At 40.6% G+C, this 19,276-nt stretch overlaps 1 protein-coding gene across 4 annotated transcripts in view; it reads left to right on the top strand.

Moving 5' to 3' along the window:
- LOC118558143 (cell surface A33 antigen-like) overlaps positions 1-18,177 on the top strand; it is a 260,028-nt gene extending 241,851 nt beyond the window's left edge. The window contains exons 4-5 of one of the 4 annotated variants that reach the window (XM_036128613.1): positions 308-376; positions 17,454-18,177. In XM_036128613.1, the coding sequence (XP_035984506.1) occupies positions 308-376; positions 17,454-17,551 (167 nt within the window). In that variant the 3' untranslated portion in view covers positions 17,552-18,177. Of the gene's footprint in view, positions 1-307; positions 1,993-17,422 lie in introns of those variants that run through there. The other 3 variants (XM_036128614.1, XM_036128611.1, XM_036128612.1) reach the window with 3 other exon arrangements.
- The last annotated feature ends 1,099 nt before the right edge of the window (positions 18,178-19,276 follow it).

Raw genomic sequence — 19,276 nt, 5'->3', positions numbered from 1 at the left:
TATTATTGAAGACATAGAAACAAATGTGGAGAATCAGAAGATAAATGAGGGCTGGCAGTGAGCTGCACTACAAGGTCACCTTCAAGAACTGCTGCTATGGTCTGCTGCTGTCTACAACATTTAATCTAGTGGACCTTCAGAAGAGGGAGCGTAATAGAAAGGTGGAGGAAACAGAGCTGGAGATGCTGATGAGACGCTGGAGGAAGCAGCTGCTCTGAGATCAGAGATCAGTAGATGATGTGGGACAGCAGCTTCTCTATCGTCTCCTAGCTGAAAGATCAGACTAACTCCTGATTCTCTTCTGCAGGGAACCAGGATGGAGGAAACAAGGACGGACAAAAGGAGGATGGAGGGAGCTGTACTGGCTGGATAGTTGGTTTTATAGTTTTAGCCATTGCCTCCATTCTTCTTGCTGCTGTTGGAGTCGTCTTACTCCGTCAAAGGCAGAGATATTCTTCACCAAGATCTGACTGACCTCCAGCATCAGAAGATGAAGCTCTGCAAGATAAACCAGGACTTTAATAGTCTCATCATTCCTACCTACCATAGAGATGCTGTGGTCTCCTAGTTGGACTTGCTTTGGTTTCATTTGCAGTAAATTTTCTGCTCTATCGACATCAGGGATGTTTGCATCAGGAACAGAAAACTTCTCCTGCAGCTGGAGAAGAACTTGAACCTATGAATCCTGAAAACCTGTCCTCCAGCTGAAGAGAGAACATCAAGGCATCATTTCCACCTGAACAAACCTTCAGCTCTGTGAAAACTTTTTGGACATATAAAAGAACACTACAGCTTGTGCCTTTGGGTGATTACAATGTGAGATTTTATGGTTTCCACAGTTACATTTGGCAACTTTCATATTTTTGTTTATTTTGTGTGAATCAAAGAATTAAACTCCTAAATGTGTTTAATAAGGATTTAAAGTTTTTATTTTGAGCTTCTTTATATTATTTACCTCTTTTCTCAACATAATGTGCACGCTTTATTCAGTGTTCATGTACCTCAGAATTTATCTAGTTTTGATTATTTTGGGCTCTTTCATTATTTAAGTCTTTTAATGTGAAAAACAGAAATAAATATTGGGTAAACTTCTGGGAGAAAAATAAACATTGAAAACTTTTTTACAATTTAGAATTAAATTCAAAGCGATTATTGACTAAGCATTTATTACAGATCAGGAATAAAATCAAAACAGGGAATTATTTTACACTTAATGCTTGAAAACATTCCAAACTGATATTTATTTTAATTTATTACAGCCTTCTTGGTATAACACTTATCTTATTTGCTGTGCAGATTGGCTAAAAACAGGAACAAAACTGCAAAGCCATGTTGTGTCACCCTGTTTGCTGCTGGGACAGAAACAGAGAAAATTAAAACTGGTTCCTGTTAGACAAAAGCTAAAGTGTGCAGGCTGGTGATTGTGATGGCCAGTCCTGCAGCCACACAGTCGGTAACCCCACAAACAACCACTTTTTAGTTTCCCTATAATTATTGTTTGGATTGAATCTGTCCTCACTGTTGCTTTTATCACCTGGATTGTCAGTCTATCAGCTGGAAACAAGAACAGGATTAAGCACATTTTTAAAATTGCTGGCAACATTATAAGATTTAGAAGAAACAGTTTTTAAAGGAGTTCTACAAAAGGCAGAACACATAATTCATTCTTCACATCACCCCCTCCATAGTGAATTCAAGCTATTACCATCAGGGAGGAGGTTCAGACATCCTAAATTAAGAACAAAGATGGAAAAACTCTTTTAGCCAGGTCATTATTCAGATAAATCTTAATGGTTATCAGGCTTGGTTTGTTGTTCAGCCTGTTTTAATTGATAATTGTACATGGAAGCTTATTGATTTTGTTGTGGCTAAATTAATTATGTGATTGTTTCTGTGTGTGTGGTTTTGTCTGTGTCTTCTTGTCCCACCTAGATGTAAGGAGAATTTCCCTAAAGGGACACAATAAATGATACTTGGCTTTAAAGAAGAAAATTTGTGACACCAAGTTTCCCTCTGTGGACCAAAGTGGATATTGCATGTTTTTCAGTGACACTGGGTGACTCGCATCATACAGTTTATAGCAATTCACATAAGAGTGACCTTATCTCCATTTAAAGCTGCAGCTCCTATTAACTTTGTATTATTAATTAATTTTACTCATTTTGATTAAAACTTTAAAGGGTGCCAACATTTACTGACCTTGGTGAGTCTTGCAGCACAGCAGGGATGTCATAACTGGGGAAAAGATAAGTTATAATTATAGTTTCAGGTTTGATTTTCACAAAGAAATCAGACCCATAAACAGAGTATCTGCATGTAGATCTTCACCAACAGCTTCCTGTTCATTTCACACCAAAGACAGACACATTATCTGCTTTTAAACTTTTGGCTTTTATGAAACAATAACCCTGACTTATAAAAATATATTTTACTTAGCCAGCAGACACAATAAGGATGTTTTCATCGTCATCTTGAAACAATCCTTTCAACCTGCAATGAATTGATTTCCTCTGTAATGAGCCTCTTATCATTGTCTGTAAACACGCCTGCTGTGGTTTCCTCTGTCTGCCACCTAAGCAACATCCCTGTCTGTCTACCTTCACATGGGGTACATGCAGCAGAGAGATTTTAACACAAAAGCATTAATACAATACCAATAGGTGCTTTACCTAGAAACATGCATACACTGATTAGAAAGTGATTAGTGGATTTGTGTGTCCATCATGGTCAGCAGGCCAGAGTTAAACCAGAACCAGCACATGAACACATGGGCTGAAGGTTGCAAAACTCAGACTGTGTGCGTGAGAGTTGGGTAGCTAAGAGGAAGTGCCTCAGTTCTGCTTAAGCAGATCTCTGTAGTATTTTCTGCTGCCACAGAGACTGTGGTTGGAAACCTGCTTCTGCAGTGTCAGCTGTTTCTGTACAAATTAGATTTTCTGTTTGGTTCTTTGTTGCTTCATTTCTGCTCTCCCCCTTCATGTGGTTTTAATGTGGCTCAAGCTGCACCTAACGGAGAAATATTTTAAATACTTTTTTGTTCAACCTCAGAATGCTTTTAATCATTTCTGACATGTTTATCTCTTGATTTTCACTTTTCTTTCTCTTCCTTTAACAAAACAAAGGAAATAATAAGACAGCCTCAGCTGTTCTGATGAACACTGAGTTCGACCAACATCAGCTGGCGCCTCAGTTCAGACCAGAACCGGACTGATCTGCAGGAACCAGTAACTTTCTGGACCAACTTTACATGAAAGTGGAGGACCAGCAGCTTCTGACTGATGCTCAGCTGCTGCAGGTCTGTCTGGGTGATAAACAGCAGGGGACGCTCTAACATGGTCTGTCTCAGAACACTTTTTAAGCTTTGGGCTTCATCCCGATGTCCTCAATAATGGCTCTTAGCTCCTGTTCCTTGAACTATGATGAGGTCAACAGTCAGAACTCTGCTGTGGCGAGGAAACGAGCTTCGGACTGTTGTGGCACACATGGACGATTCTAGTCAAATCAGGACCTAAACTATAAACCACAAAGTGTGCGTTCTCTTCTCTCCTGACATTTTCTTTCACTTCAGTGAGATGAACACACAGAAACTAACAGGTGACACTCAAAAAGAGCCCACAAGTAGCTCATGCCTCCTACGACGAACTTTCCATTATCTTCTTTGTCATTTTTGTCCACATGGAAACTTTCTGAAAACGATTCAACATCTACCCTGGAGTCTTTGTCAATTCTGGTGACTAGATGGTGGAGATTTCATGAGCCACCGTTATACATAATGCTATGTAAGTAATGTAGCATTCTCTGCAAACCTCAAGTCAATTTAATTAATGCTTAGGTGAGAATAAATTAAAACATTTTGATTGCTTGAAATAAGCTAATTCTGAGGAAACACTGATAGGATTGTATGTGTAACATCCACCATGCTGACCTGGGAGAAACTTTAAATACATCAACATGGAGGATTAAGCTAACTTCTAGCTGATGGTGTTTCCCTGCTGCAGTCAGAGATTTCTGACAGTTTTAACTGGTTACTAGAACCAGTGCAAAGTTTAAAAATGCTCAGATTAAACCAGCTCTATTTTACGAAGATTCTGGCACTCAATGCCTTTATTTTGAGCTTTTTATGTGTGATTTTGTGCCTTTATCAGAGCAGAGTTTATACCCCGCAGCTTAGATTTGCTAACCTGACTCGTGGCAGATGCATTCAGTTCCCCCCGTACTCCACACGGCTTCACTCGTCCATCTGGAATCCGTGACGCTATGCAGAGGGATTTCAACACAACATAAAATTGACGAGCCAATCAGGATGACATTTTGACCAATGTAACACACTGGTTAAAATTTCACCCATTTTAAAGCTCTTGCTGTTGTCATCTGCCTGCTGGGAATGCTAGACTTGGTCCTTGTTATGGAAATACATAATAACGTTTGTGTTAAACATTTATTTTTTAAAAGGCAAGGCAAGGCAAATTTATTTGTATAGCACATTTCAGTACAGAGACAATTCAAAGGGCTGCACAGTGACGCAGTGTGTGGTGCTGTTGCCTTGCAGCAAGAAGGTTCTGGCTTCAAATCCAACCCTGGGCCTTTCAGCATGGAGTTTGCATGTTCTCCCTATGCATGCGTGGGTTCTGGGTACTCCGGCTTCCTCCCACAGTCCAAAAACATGACTGTTAGGTTAATTGGTCTCTCTAAAACTGTCCTTAGGTGTGAGTGTGTGCGTGAATGGTTGTTTGTCCTGTCTGTCTCTGTGTTGCCCTGCGACAGACTGGTGACCTGTCCAGTTTGTACCCCGCCTCTCATCCAGTGAATGCTGGAGATAGACACCAGCAACCCCTGTGACCCCATGAGGGATTAAGCAGGTCAGCAAATGGATGGATGGATAATTCAAAGTGCTTTACATGATTAAAATATAGGGAAAAAAACTGAATAAAAGCAAGTTGGAATAAAATGTAGAAACATAAAAATAGAAAACATTAAAAAAAATAAAACATGGGAAAATAGAAACTTAAATCAAACATTAAGAAACAGTTAGACTAAAAAAAAAAGAAATTGAACTATTGATTTTTCACTAAAACAGTGTAGCTAGAGCCACGCCCGCCGACAGGGTGGGACAAACGGGTCAGTTGTCCCGGGCCCAGGATAGAGGGGGGGGGGGCCCAAAACTGACCCTCTGATCATTACAATGGTCAGTGTCAGTCAGTGCACTCGCGCTAACTGCAGCAGCAGCAGTGTCACGGCACATTGCTACTCCCCCTCCCCTCTCGTACATGGCTCAGCGGCGCCAGCCAATCAGCACGCAGGCTCAGCCTGGCCCGCCCACTCAACTGTCACAAAAAAACGCGCGGCTGCTGCTCAGATTCGGAGAGAGAGAGAGACCGCACCAGCAGAAAAATATGAAGAGGGAAATAAGTGCCGTTTGGCTTTATTTTAATACCGTAAATGAAATCAAGCTGTATGTTTTGTAAAAAGCCGGTTAAATTCAGTGGAAACACAACAAATTTATCTAAGCACATGAAAAACCATGAGCAAGAAAACGTCGAGAAACAGAAAAGGAGACTAAACTTCTCTGATTGCCCCGACAGACCCACAGACTGACTGAGGCGTTTCAGTCCTCCAGAGAACATCCAGGTAGATCAGTGGTCATCTTCAGCAGCAGTTCATGTTAACTTTCAAAGTAGATATTATCTATCATATGTTACTGGGGCCCACACAGAAAATGTAATTAAGACATTGAAAGAACCCAGTACATATACTAAAAAGCGTTATTTAAGATAACATTAGCTAATCCTTTATTTATCCCATGACGGGGAAAATTATAGGCTTAAAGCAACAGGCAGGTGCACACAACACAGACAAAATTACATAGGGATTGAAAGATATATGAGGTGAATCAGGAAGAAAAAAAACGAACATAAAATTATTATTATTATTATTATTATTATTATTAATATATAATTGTAATCATAAAATAAAAATCACGAAACCCGAAAGGTCAACAGTTTCATGATACATCAAGTTTAAATGTCGAAAGCATCTGTCAATGTTGTGCGTTTAATGGCAAAAAGGAAGCCTTTCTCAGAGATTCAGAGGGCAGAGAATTCCCAAAGTATCTAACATATTCTTCTACTTCCTGCAATGGAAGGGAAAAAAATGTTAGTGACTGGCTAATATACAGCAGGTAAAAAAAAGGCCATATTCTGGCTGCAGTGCTGTTCTCTTATGAAGAAAAGATCAACTAGTGCACTAAATTCAATAGATGGGTTGAAAATATCCAATATAAAATACAGAGATTTCCAGGGCATGAAGTATACAGTTAAGTTGACTTTTGTGTGTGTGTGTGTGTGTGTGTGTGTGTGTGTGTGTGTGTGTGTGTGTGTGTGTGTGTGTGTGTGTGTGTGTGTGTGTGTGTGTGGTGGCGGTTGGTGTAGAGGGGGGGGGGGGCAAAAAGACTGCGTTGTCTTGGGCCCTAGCAAAGCTGTCAGCTGGCCTGACTAGAGCAGTCGATGGCAATCCTAAACAAATGTGTTTTTAATCTTGATTTAAAGGAACTTTAGAGGAACAGATAAGTGGAGCATAGGAACTAAATGCTGCTTCTCCATGTCTGGTTCTGGTTCTGGTTCTGCAGAGCAGGCTGGAGCCAGAAGACCTTAGTGCTCTGGAGGGTTGATACACTGATAACAAGTCTGTGATGTATTTAGGTGCTAATTCAGGGATTTATAGAATAACAGAAGTATTTTAAAGTCTATTCTCTGAGATACAGGGACCCAGTGGAAGGACATAAGAACCGGGTCCATGTTCTCTACTTTCTTAGTCTTAGTGAGGACTTCGGAACCGGGTCCATGTTCTCTACTTTCTTAGTCTTAGTGAAGACTTCAGAACCGGGTCCATGTTCTCTACATTCTTAGTCTTAGTGAGGACACGGGCAGCAGCGTTCTGGATCAGCTGCAGCTGTCTGATGCACTTTTTAGGCAGACCTGTGAAAACACCGTTGCAGTGATCAATTCTACTAAAGATAAACGCATGGATTAGTTTTGCCAGATCCTGCTGAGACATCCTTTAATCCTGGAAATGTTCTTCAGGTGATAGAAAGCTGACCTTGTAATTGTCTTTAGATGCTTTTGGAGGTTCAGGTCTGAGTCCATCACTACTCCCAGTTTTCGGGCCTGATCAGTGGTTCCTAGCTGAAGCAGCTGAAGCTGTGTGCTAACTTTTGATCTCTCCTCTATTGGTCCAAATATTATTACTTCAGTTTTGTTTTTATTCAATTGAAGCAAATTTTGGCACATCCAGGCATTGATTTCTACTAGGCATTTATTCAGTGCTTGAACTGGTTCATAGTCACCTGGTGACATGGTGATGTAGAGCTGTGTGTCGTCTGCATAGTTATGGTAGCTGATGTTGTTGTTTTTTATGATCTGAGCAAGAGGGAGCATGTAGATATTGAATAAGAGGGGACCCAGGATGGACCCTTGGGGAACCCCACATGTGATTTTTGTCGTCTCTGATGTAAAGTTACCTACTGACACAAAAAAGTCCCTGTCCTTTAAGTAGGATTTAAACCACTTAAGAGCTGTACTAGAGAGGATGACCCAGTTCTCCAGGCGCTCTAACAGGGTGGAGTGATCGACAGTATCAAATGCTGCACTGAGGTCCAATAGAACCAGCACAGTGATTCTTCCACAGTCTGTATTTATATGGATGTCATTAAACACCTTGATAAGGGCGGTCTCTGTACTGTGGTGAGGAAACCTGACTGGAAAACATTAAAGCGGCTGGTCATTGTTAAGAAGGTGTTTAATTGTTGAAATACAGCTTTTTCTATAATCTTACTGATAAAGGGGAGGTTTGAGATGGGTCTGTAGTTCTGGAGTAGAAGTTTGTCTAAATTGGCTCTTTTTCAGCAGTGGTTTGATAATTGCTGTTTTTAGGGACTGAGGGAAAACACCTGACAGAAGGGAGGTGTTTATTATCTGAGTCAACTCAGACGCTATGACAGGGAAAACTTTCTTAAAGAAAACTGTGGGGAGAACATCAAGGCAGCATGAGGAGGAACTTAGCTGCTGAATGATCTCCTCTGAGCTTCTGTAGTTTATTTGGCTGAATTGGGACATTTTGTCAGGATAGGTTGGATGTACAAACTGATCCTCTAATTTTTAGGATTTTCTCAGTAAAGAAGTTAGCAAATTCATTGCAGGCCCTGGTGGAGTGGAGTTCAGAAGTCACGGACACATGAGGATTTGTTAACCTGTCAACTGTGGAAAATAAGACACAAGCATTATTAATGTTTTTCTTGATGATCTCAGAGAAGAAAGATTCTCTTGCATTTTTCAATTGTAAGTTATATCTGTAATATCTGTCTTTATAGATGTCATAGTGAACCTGGAGTCTGGTCTTTCTCCAGACCAGACTCCAGGTTTGTGTGTTGGTTGTTTAACATGCTGAGTTAAACCAAAGTTTCTAAGTGTGTCACACAGTTCTTTTGCACTTCTGTCCTCAGGGTTGTCAACGTGAAAGTTGAAGTCTCCCACAATAATTAAACAGTCATAATCAACACATATCACAGACAGGAGGTCACTAAAATCATTAAAAAGGTTTGATGTGGACTTAGGAGGCCTGTAAACATTCAGAAACATAGTTCGTACCGGGCTCTTTACCTGGAGAGCCAAATGTTCAAAAGAGTCAAATTTTCCAAAAAACACCTTTTTGCACTTTAGTGAATCATTAAACAATGTTGCTACTCCTCCACCTTTCCTTTGCTGTCTGCTCTCACAAAGAAAATTGTAGTTTGGAGGTGTCGACTCCATCAGAATAGCTGCTCCATTAAATTCATGTAACCATGTTTCTGTCAAAAACATTACATCAAGATTATTGTCAATAATGAAGTCATTAATTAAAAGGGAATTTCCTGACAGAGATCTAATGTTTAATAAACCCAGTTTATATGACTCAGTGGTTGATGATGTCTCTGTGACAGGTTGCATCTGACAGTTTATAACTTTTAAGTGTTTGGTCCTGTTTGTTTTTCTTGTTTCTGCCAGATATCATCACAGATATTCCATAATCTCCGGCAAAAGGCCCAAGGTGATGGAATAAACTGTCTGATATGTCTGATAAACGTGCTGCCAGGGCCCAGTGTGTATCACAGAGAAGTTATCTGAAGGTCCTGAGCACAGGCATGTTCCTTGATATGTAGAGGAGGAGGAGGATCTGGGCCTCTGTGGCCTTTAGAAGATGCTGGTTTAGTCACAGAGTCAGAATGGCTATGTGGAGAGGATGTCAGCTGTAGGCCAATCTTAAATACTTTGTTCATGTTGTGAGAAAATTCCATAAAAGGAACATCTGGGCTTTGTGGAGAATAAGGGGAGGTGGGTGCAGTCTGGACCGGTGTTTGTGGGGATGGAGGTTCTTGGTCCTCTCTTTGTCCTGCTGAGATCTGGGATGAATCCTCCTGTAGTTCTGACGAAGCCTCTTTCTGTGTCATCTTTCTGGCCATCTTTATCTTGGCTTGTTCGGGCTGTACTGGGCTTATCATTTGTTTTGGCACTGGTTGAGCTTTGTTTTGGGACAAAGCTGATGGTGCATGGTTCACAGAATAGAAGATATATAAAATCAGCCGTTTTGCACCTGACCTATTTAGAGAGAAACCATCTCTGTTGAACAGATGTCTTCTTTCCCAAAATATGTTAAAGTTGTCTATGAAAGTTACAGTTGTTTGCATGTTTTTTTTCCAGCCATTTGTTTAGCATCAGAATTCTGGAAAAAATCTCATCTCCACAATTAACGGGCGCGTGAGGGCCGCTGAGAAACACCTTGACATTAAGGCCATCAACTAGATTTAGCAGACGAATGTAATCCTCTTTCAATACTTCTGATTTTCTCCGGGTGACGTCATCCAGGGCTTCAGCTTGTATTATGAGGTTTTCCAGGGTCGGGCGTTCTTTCAAGATCCTTGGAAGGATGCCACAGTTCAAAGAGTTATACATCAACACCTCTGTGTTTTTCTTGTTAAAGAAATGTTTAATCCCGCTTACAGATCGATTGCCTAATATCAGGGTCCTTGGCCCTGTGGTGTGTTTTTTCTCTGGTAGCTTAGAGTGAAGATTGTTGACATACCTTTGATTGTTGTCGTGATGATCCTGGGTCACATCTTGGAGCGGAGCAAATCTGTTTAGTAACGGAATTCCAACATTTCCAGCAGGTTTACTCCTATCATTTGTTATGATATCATTACTGAAATCAGAGCCAGACCAGTGAAAAGGTGCAGTCAGTCTAAGTTCTGGTGGTAGAACATTAGTTAGTTGTTGCTGCTAGAACAAGACGGGGCTGCGGATGGCCGCCTCAGTAAGAGAAAACTGCATCTTAAAATTTACTTAAAATTAAATTACCTTTTCAGGCAGTTACAACATCTAAAGCCGAGCATACACTGTGTCACGAAACCAGAGACAGAGGACCCAGTATTCAGGCCAGACAAGCAGACAAGAACAGGCTGTGCAGAGTAGTGTGGCTGTAAGCAGGCTTTAATAAGCCTGCTTACAGCCTGGACAAAACTCACCAAGGGCTCATAAAGAACAATGATCTCTTGGTGAGTTTTGTCCAGGATTCCCTTTGTGTGTTTCTGTTGACATGACCCAATTTGCATTTTTGACCTCTGTGCCAGCCTGAGCCTGATCCTGATCCTGTTGTCCTTGCCTGTTTTTTCCCGCCTGCCTGTGTACCGACTTGGAACTGTTATTTGACCATCGAGCCTGCATATTCCCTGACTGAATGTTTTTGAGGTTTATTAAAGCCTGCTTACAGCCACACTACTCTGCACAGCATGTTCTTGTCTGCTTGTCTGGCCTGAATACTGGGTCCTCTGTCTCTGGTTTCGTGACAGAAACAAAGCTAAGACTGAACAGAACACAAGCCATCATAAAAACTAATAAAGGAAACCAGATAACTAAAACAGTAAACAGGCTAAACATGAATCCAACACAATACAAAACAAGAAACAGAAATAAACCCTAAGGCAGGAAAGCCAACATAACCAAAATAACATCTACCAGAACCGAATCGTGACAACACTGTACAATATTTTCAATCGTTGTACTAAGATTCAGCTCAAACTCAAACCTCAGGGTTTAAAAGTTCCCAGCTCACCATATCTGTTCTGTACAGCCTGAAGCTCTGATGTGACCTGACTGCTCACACTGTACGTATAAAACCACGTCGGACTCAAACCTTTAGAGAGGTGGCGCTATTTGGACTCGTCTTTTCGGAAGCCGAACGTCAACAGTAGAAGAAGAAAAAGACGGAAGTGTCGATGCTCACTGTTAAACATGAGGCTCACTAGAACGAAACACGCTAACTTGGTAATTCTACGAATTCCTCCTCTGTAGTTTGACTCCATGTCACACGTACCGCCGCCATGCTTCTCTCCACTACTATGTTTTTGTCTGAGAAGACGAAGAATTTCCTTGTTTGCACATGCTCAGTGCGCGAGGTTGAGGTAAATCAGCTCGTAGCTCTGCTTCAACAGCAGGAGGGGCTCATGATCACTCACGAGGGCCGACTGAATTTCAAACATGTTTGAAATTCAGTCGGCCCTCGGTACCCTCTGTAGGCTATAAGATGCAGGAAGCACGATGCTGCTGAAACTCGGCCCGAACCAAACGATTCTCACATGACTGAAGAATTGGCCCAAAAAGTCGTACCGTGTACGCCCGGCCTTACTGCAACGGTGTTTTCACAGGTCTGCCTAAAAAGTGGATCAGACAGCTGCAGCTGATCCAGAACGCTGCTGCCCGCATCCTCACTAAGACTAAGAAAGTAGAGAACATGGACCCGGTTCTGAAGTCCTCACTAAGACTAAGAACATAGAGAACATGGACCCGGTTCTGAAGTTCTCACTAAGACTAAGAACATAGAGAACATGGACCCGGTTCTGAAGTCCTTCCACTGGCTCCCTGTATCACAGAGAATAGACTTTAAAATCCTTATGTTAGTCTATAAATCCCTGATTTAGCACCTAAATACATCACAGACTTGTTTTCAGTGCATCAACCATCCAGACCACTAAGGTCTTCTGGCTCCAGCCTGCTCTGCAGAACCAGAACCAGAACCAGACATGGAGAAGCAGCATTTAGTTCCTATGCTCCACTGTTTTCTGGAACAAACTTCCAGAAAACTGTAAAAGTGCTGAAAGCCTGAGCTCCTTTAAATCAAGATTAAAAAGCTATTTTTTTTAGAATTGCCTTTAAATATTAAAGTGGAACTTTGTAGTCCAACTTGTCTTATACTGTATCACAACTGCTGCTATTGTTCCAATCCAATGTGTTTGCCTCTGTAATGTTTCTTCTGTTTTGTTGAAGTATAGCTTTTTAACCATCTTGTTACTGAAAAGTGCTTACTAGAAAAAACTTGCCTCGCCTAAAAAGTCATATGTGCTGTGGCATAAAGTACAGCTTCAATGCTATTCCCCAGTTTTTGTCCAGGCTTGACTGTCCCTGAAGAAGTCCAATAAGTCCAAGACCGGTTTTATTCAGTTACGTACTCTGACCAAAACATTTCAGCTTTTCCAATCCGCTCTGCAGCTGATTTAAAGACTTCAAGAGGCAGATCCAGTCATTAGGCCCATCATCCTAGGCACATTCTAAGTCAGATGCATCTGACTTAAATGACAATGCTGTTAATGCAGATGTGTGCTTGACTGTTTATTGCAAAGTCAGCTAAGAGCAAAATGAAGATGCACAGGTGAAGAAACAGGAAGGATTATGAAAAAAAATGATTGCAAGACCAGTTATGTACAGGAATTACAAGGAGGATGTGAGTCTTGCAAGAGAAATTTGGAGTTTGTTTCTCACAGAAATCTTCAAGTCAAGATCCAGGCCAGAGAAGAACCCGAACTCAACCGCACACAGAGCTTAGTTTGACAGTTTATTGAAGATTGTGGATAGTGGAGGAAGAAACTAACAGTCTATACCGGGCTGGAGCAGGAAGATGGTGCTGACAGGAACTGGCAAACAAGACAGAGCTGGAGCATGCAGACTTGAATGAGCGCAGGCAGGCGGACAGAGGAAGCACAGGCTGGTAGACGTAGAGAGCTCAGGCAGGACAAGGTAAGGTTATAAACATGAGCAGAGGTGAGCAGTAATGAGCAGATGATCCAACGGGGAATAACTGACAGAGGTGATCCTATGAAGGATGTTGGACAGGTGTTCTGAGTGCAGGTTTGATTAAGGCTGACAGGTGTTGGTGAATACTGGAGGGTTGAACTGGAGCTGTACAGGAGGCAGCGAGTGCCCTGTATGGCCATGGTGCAGCTTTGCCTGCTGCACAATGGCACAAAGGCCTCGTTCTTCTTTGATGCAGCCCCACTATGTTGAGAAGAAGTTCAGGTGAACAAACCATGTGAAACACGAGGAGTTCCCAATGTTTTAAAAGTGCTTATGTGTTAGAAACAGATGTTACAGCAAAGAGTTTTTTTCTCTCCCTACAGCAAAGAGATTAAAGATAAAAACGAGAGAGTCTGGAACACCAAACCACAGTGCCCCCTGCAACAACAGGAAGTGAAACAATACGCCTTACCACAAAACCAGTTATGTACCAGAACTACAAGGAGGATGAAGGTCATGAAAGAGGAGCTTAGAGTTTGTTTCTCACAGAAGTCTTCAAGTGAAGATCCAGGACAGAGTAGTTCAGCTAAGGAGGAGAAGACCTGGAGCTCTGACTGAAGGTTCAACCTGGGAGGCTGAAGATCTGAGGCCTCAACCTGTTTATCTTCTACCAAGAAGCTGTTGTTACTCAGAGGACTGAAAGGAGGAAAGCTCCTCATACTACAATATGAAAAGCTTTCAGGACAGGACCTGTTGGGATCTGAATACAACAACCAGTCCCATGGAAGGAAAACTGGTTTTATATGAGGCAACCAAGGCAGCTGATCAGTTCATGGTTCAACACTCAGTCACTGACTGCTGGGAGCTTCTTCTGACAGAGGTTGGTGTTTTTTACTATTTTATGATAAAACAGGAAAGAAAAGTATGCTTATTTTACATTTAGTCGATGATCAAAGTGATTAAGTATGAAATTTTAATTCAAACTTTGCCTTTGAGTAACATTTCACTAAAATTTAGTTTTCTTTTTCATTTTACCTTGAAGTAGATATAGTTAATACCTACTAGTAGATTTAGGTTTAAAGTCATATTTTAATACCACTAACATGTTTTTTCTGACTGGTAATAAACTAAACATTTCAGAACTGCTTTGACAGAATCCTGACATAAATCTGATAAAAACGTCTGAGGATGGAGCTCAAACTACTGATGAGGAGGGGTCTGAATAATTATGGGGCCTGACTGTATTTATTATAAATATAACTGAAACTATAAACTTTTAGTTGTATCTGGAGCCAGTTTACCTGGTTTAATATTTTAACTTCATGATGTGAATCACCTTCAGTCTGACGTTGTTGTCAGAGTTTAGAGCAGATTTGTTGTTTGTCTGGTTTTCAGGAGAAATAATTCAGTTTAAACCTGCTGATGATGATGAGTTTAAAACAGGTGAATAAAACCTTCTGTACTCAGAGGAAATAAACTCATTTATATTTCTGGAGTTCAGACTTGTCTCTCTAGAATCACGTGATTTACATGAAGAGCAGCACCAACGCATGCGCACTGGCCTCTGATATCTGGGCGTTGATCGTCTTTATGTTCTAGTTTAAGGCTGAAGATCTTTGACAGCTTTAAAGGAGGTAGATGTTGGATCAGACACCAGTTTGTTGCTTAAAGCAGAAATCTTTTACTCTATCTGGCCTGTAATCGATGGTAGATTTAATATTTATATACGTCACTCTGACGCTCCTCCTTCTTCCGTGAAGCCATAGCAGCGAGTCCTCGGTTAGACCGCCGTCGTCTCTCGACTAAAAACTCTTAGTCTGCCTTAATTAGCTCTAAAGTTTCTGTCTGACCCAAACGGACATCTAACAGAGTTTATTCCTAAAGTTAAACTCTGTGTGCTGCTGGTCCTCAGAGGATGTTAGTAAACCCAGCGTTAAACTGGTCGAGGAGCTGAACGAGGAAATGGTTTCTTGTCTAACTACGTCACTTGTTTTGTTTCTGCTGGTTTTCAGCGTCAGTGTTTCTGCTGGTATGTTTGATCTTAGATCAAAGCATGATGTGTTTTCATGTGGGATGATGTGATTTAAAATATTTTCTGTTGTGTAAAAACATGTTTATTGATACTTTAGCTAATTTCCTTCCCATAATTTATTTCTAGATTTTAATATTTTATCTCTTCCTTATTCCAATCTGAACCTGTTAAAAACCCAGTTTCTGAACCACGTATTTAATTTATGGTAAATAAGATATTTTTATACTTTATTTTAATTCATTGTGGAGATAAATGACTGTATTTTGGTTCTATGTGATTTCTTAATAGCCAGGAGACCAGGAACTCAATCAAACCACAGAGACTTTGAGTCTTTTCCTGCTGCTGGATATTTTTCAGCGTTTCTTTGCTGTAAACCAGCAGCAGAAAATAGTTGATATAAAATGTCTCCTTGGGTAAAACAACACCTGGTTGGTTAGAAACGTCCTGCAGTAACCAGAACTTTTTCCTCCATAGAAAATCAGATATAGATCAACCAAAACTGTAAAATAACCAGCAGGCAGGTAAAGCTGCAACAAGCTGCTCTGCTGTTCTACTGCAGCTGATACATGGATCCATAGGAGGTTCTCCTGGTGGGAGAACTTTAAATCAGAACACCTTGGTTCCTCTGGATCACAGTATTAACGCAGAACAACATTTAACATGGTCTGATGTTTTCTCTATAGATTAATCCTGATGTTAATGGCTGATATTTATGTGAAAATGATATTTATGAGCTGAAACTTTCTATCAGAGATGGAAGCAGAGACTTCTGGTTCTTCTCTGGTCTGGAACATGATGAAGGTCTGCTGAGGCCTGGAGACAGAAAAATGTTCTGGTCCAGTTTCAGCTGTTAATAATTAAATAAGAAAATACTGATGATGTTTTTATAATCAAGTAGTGGTTCTGGTTATACAGCAAGATTCTTCTTCTTATAGTGAATGTCCAGAGCTCCTCTCTAACTTCTCTGCTCTGTGTTGTTTTCTCTCCTGCAGGTCAGAGAAACATCACAGCAGAACCAGGAGACAACGTCATTCTGACATGTAGAGCAGCTGAGAACAAAGATGTTAAAGTTGTAGAGTGGAGCAGAACTGACCTGGAGTCAGATCAATATGTACTTCTGTACAGAGACAAGAAGTTGAATCCTGAGGCCCAATCTCTGTCATTTAGGAACCAGGTGCATCTGCTGGACGTGAAGAATAGAGACGTGTCTTTGGTTCTGAAGAACGTGACGACTGATGATACAGGAACATATGAGTGTCGAGTCGTTCAAGGAGGAAATAATCGCAGAGAGAGATCTCTACTGGACACTGAGCCCATCTGCATCATTAACCTGAGAGTTGAAGCAGGTGAGTCTGTCTGTGGATCAGAAGCTCCTGCAGCTTCCTGGTTGTTGATGGAAGAGAGAAACAGATCAGATGTTAGATGATGGAGATGGACAGAAAGACTTCAATGAATCCTGGTTTTCATTTCTGACAGAACCATCCTAGAACTGAACAATTTGACAGTTTTCTTCCAGAAAGTCCAACAGAAATGTAGAACGTCATCCAGCTGCTTTGATTTAGTTCAAGAAGCATCAGATGCTGCTTTGCTGCTGCTGCTAAAATCATCTATTATTACAGTTCTACTGATGTGCTCTAAGACATTTATTTATTATTGAAGACATAGAAACAAATGTGGAGAATCAGAAGATAAATGAGGGCTGGCAGTGACTCTGTTTAAAATCAGTCTCCATGTCATTGCAGTCATTTACCAATCAGCTGATTTCAGGTAAAGATGCTGAAATCAATGCAGAATAAAGTCTATTTCAGTCCCCAGTAGTCAGACATCAGATATGTAGAGCAGCATCATGTGATCTGCTCCTGGCCAGCACCAAGATGGACTCCTGGCTTTCAGAGAACAGCTTCTGGATCAGAGGATTGTTGCTGTTCTGGAGCAGAACAGCAACAATCCTCCAGAACTTTCCTCAGGATCCTGTTAAAGGTGGAGAAAGATTTCTACCATCAAGCTGTTTAGTCACTTTAAGCAACATGACAAGCTGCAGAGCTGCACTACAAGGTCACCTTCAAGAACTGCTGCTATGGTCTGCTGCTGTCTACAACATTTAATCTAGTGGACCTTCAGAGGAGGGAGCATAATAGAAAGGTGGAGGAAACAGAGCTGGAGATGCTGATGAGACTCTGGAGGAAGCAGCTGCTCTGAGATCAGAGATCAGTAGATGATGTGGGACAGCAGCTGCTCTATCGTCTCCTAGCTGAAACATCAGACTAACTCCTGATTCTCTTCTGCAGGAAACAAGGATGGAGGGAGCTGTACTGGCTGGATAGGTGGTTTTATAGTTTTATCCATTGCTTCTATTCTTCTTGGTGCTGTTGTAGTCGTCTTGCTCTGTAAAAGGCAGAGATATTCTTCACCAAGATCTGACTGACCTCCAGCACCAGAAGATGAAGCCCTGCAAGATAAAACAGGACTTTACTAGTCTCATCATTCCTACCAACCATAGAGATGCTGTGGTCTCCTAGTTGGACTTGCTTTGGTTTCACAGTAAATTTCCTGCTCTATCGACATCAGGGATCTTTGCATCAGGAACAGAAAACTTCTCCTGCAGCTGGAGTAGAACTTGTTCCTATGAATCCTGAAAACCGTCTCCAGCTGAAGAGTGAACATCAAGGCATCATTTCCAGCTGGAAGAAACCTTCAGCTTCAGACACCAAACACTATTTTCATGCTTTAAGCTTCTCAGGAAGTGTTTGATCTGTGCATTAACTGACTTTATATTATATCTGTTATAACTTTATGGTTTATGTTATCTGTGCTCATGCTGAGCTCAGGATGTGTACAGATATACAAAAAATGTCAAGATGGTCAGAACAAAGATTATTGGTAGAAGTATTCATTAAAACTTTTTGGACATATTAAAATCACTACAAGCTGTTCCTTTGGTGATTACAATGTGAGGTTTTATGCTTTTCACAGTTACATTTGGCAACTTTGATATTTATGTTTATTTTGTGTGAATCAAAGAATTAAACTCCTAAACGTGTTTAATAAGGATTTGAAGTTTTTATTTTGAGCTTCTTTTTATTATTTACCTGTTTTCTCAACATAATGTGCACGCTTTATTCAGTGTTCATGTACCTCAGAATTTATTTAGTTTTGATTATTTTGGGCTCTTTCATTATTTAAGTCTTTTATTGTGAAAAACAGAAATAAATATTGGGTAAACTTCTGGGAGAAAAAAACATTGAAAACTTTTTTATAACGTAGAATTAAATTCAAAGCGATTTTTGACTAAGAATTTATTACAGATCAGGAATAAAATCAAAACAGGGAATTATTTTACACTTAATGCTTGAAAACATTCCAAACTGATATTTATTTTAATTTATTACAGCCTTCTTGGTATAACACTTATCTTATTTGCTGTGCAGATTGGCTAAAAACAGGAACAAAACTGCAAAGCCATGTTGTGTCACCCTGTTTGCTGCTGGCACAGAAACAGAGAAAATTAAAACTGGTTCCTGTCAGACAAAAGCTGAAGTGTGCAGGCTGGTGATTGTGATGGCCAGTCCTGCAGCCACACAGTCGGTAACCCCACAAACAACCACTTTTTAGTTTCCCTATAATTATTGTTTGGATTGAATCTGTCCTCACTGTTGCTTTTATCACCTGGATTGTCAGTCTATCAGCTGGAAACAAGAACAGGATTAAGCACATTTTTAAAATTGCTGGCAACATTATAAGATTTAGAAGAAACAGTTTTTAAAGGAGTTCTACAAAAGGCAGAACACATAATTCATTCTTCACATCACCCCCCCCCCCCCCCCCCCCCCCCCATGGTGAATTCAAGCTATTACCATCAGGGAGGAGGTTCAGACATCTTAAATTAAGAACAAAGATGGAAAAACTCTTTTAGCCAGGTCATTATTCATATAAATCTTAATGGTTATCAGGCTTGGTTTGTTGTTTAGCCTGTTTTAATTAATAATTGTACATGGAAGCTTATTGATGTTGTTGTGGCTAAATTCATTATGTGATTGTTTCTGTGTGTGTGGTTTTATCTGTGTCTTCTTGTCCCACCTAGCTGTAAGGAGAATTTCCCTAAAGGGACACAATAAATGATACTTGACTTTAAAGAAGATAATTTGTTACA

This window comes from Fundulus heteroclitus, unplaced genomic scaffold (genome assembly GCF_011125445.2).
Source record: "Fundulus heteroclitus isolate FHET01 unplaced genomic scaffold, MU-UCD_Fhet_4.1 scaffold_103, whole genome shotgun sequence".
Taxonomy (NCBI): Eukaryota; Metazoa; Chordata; class Actinopteri; order Cyprinodontiformes; family Fundulidae; genus Fundulus; species Fundulus heteroclitus.
The sequence above is the reverse complement of the archived record's forward strand: the minus strand, read 5'-3'. Positions and strand labels throughout refer to the sequence as shown.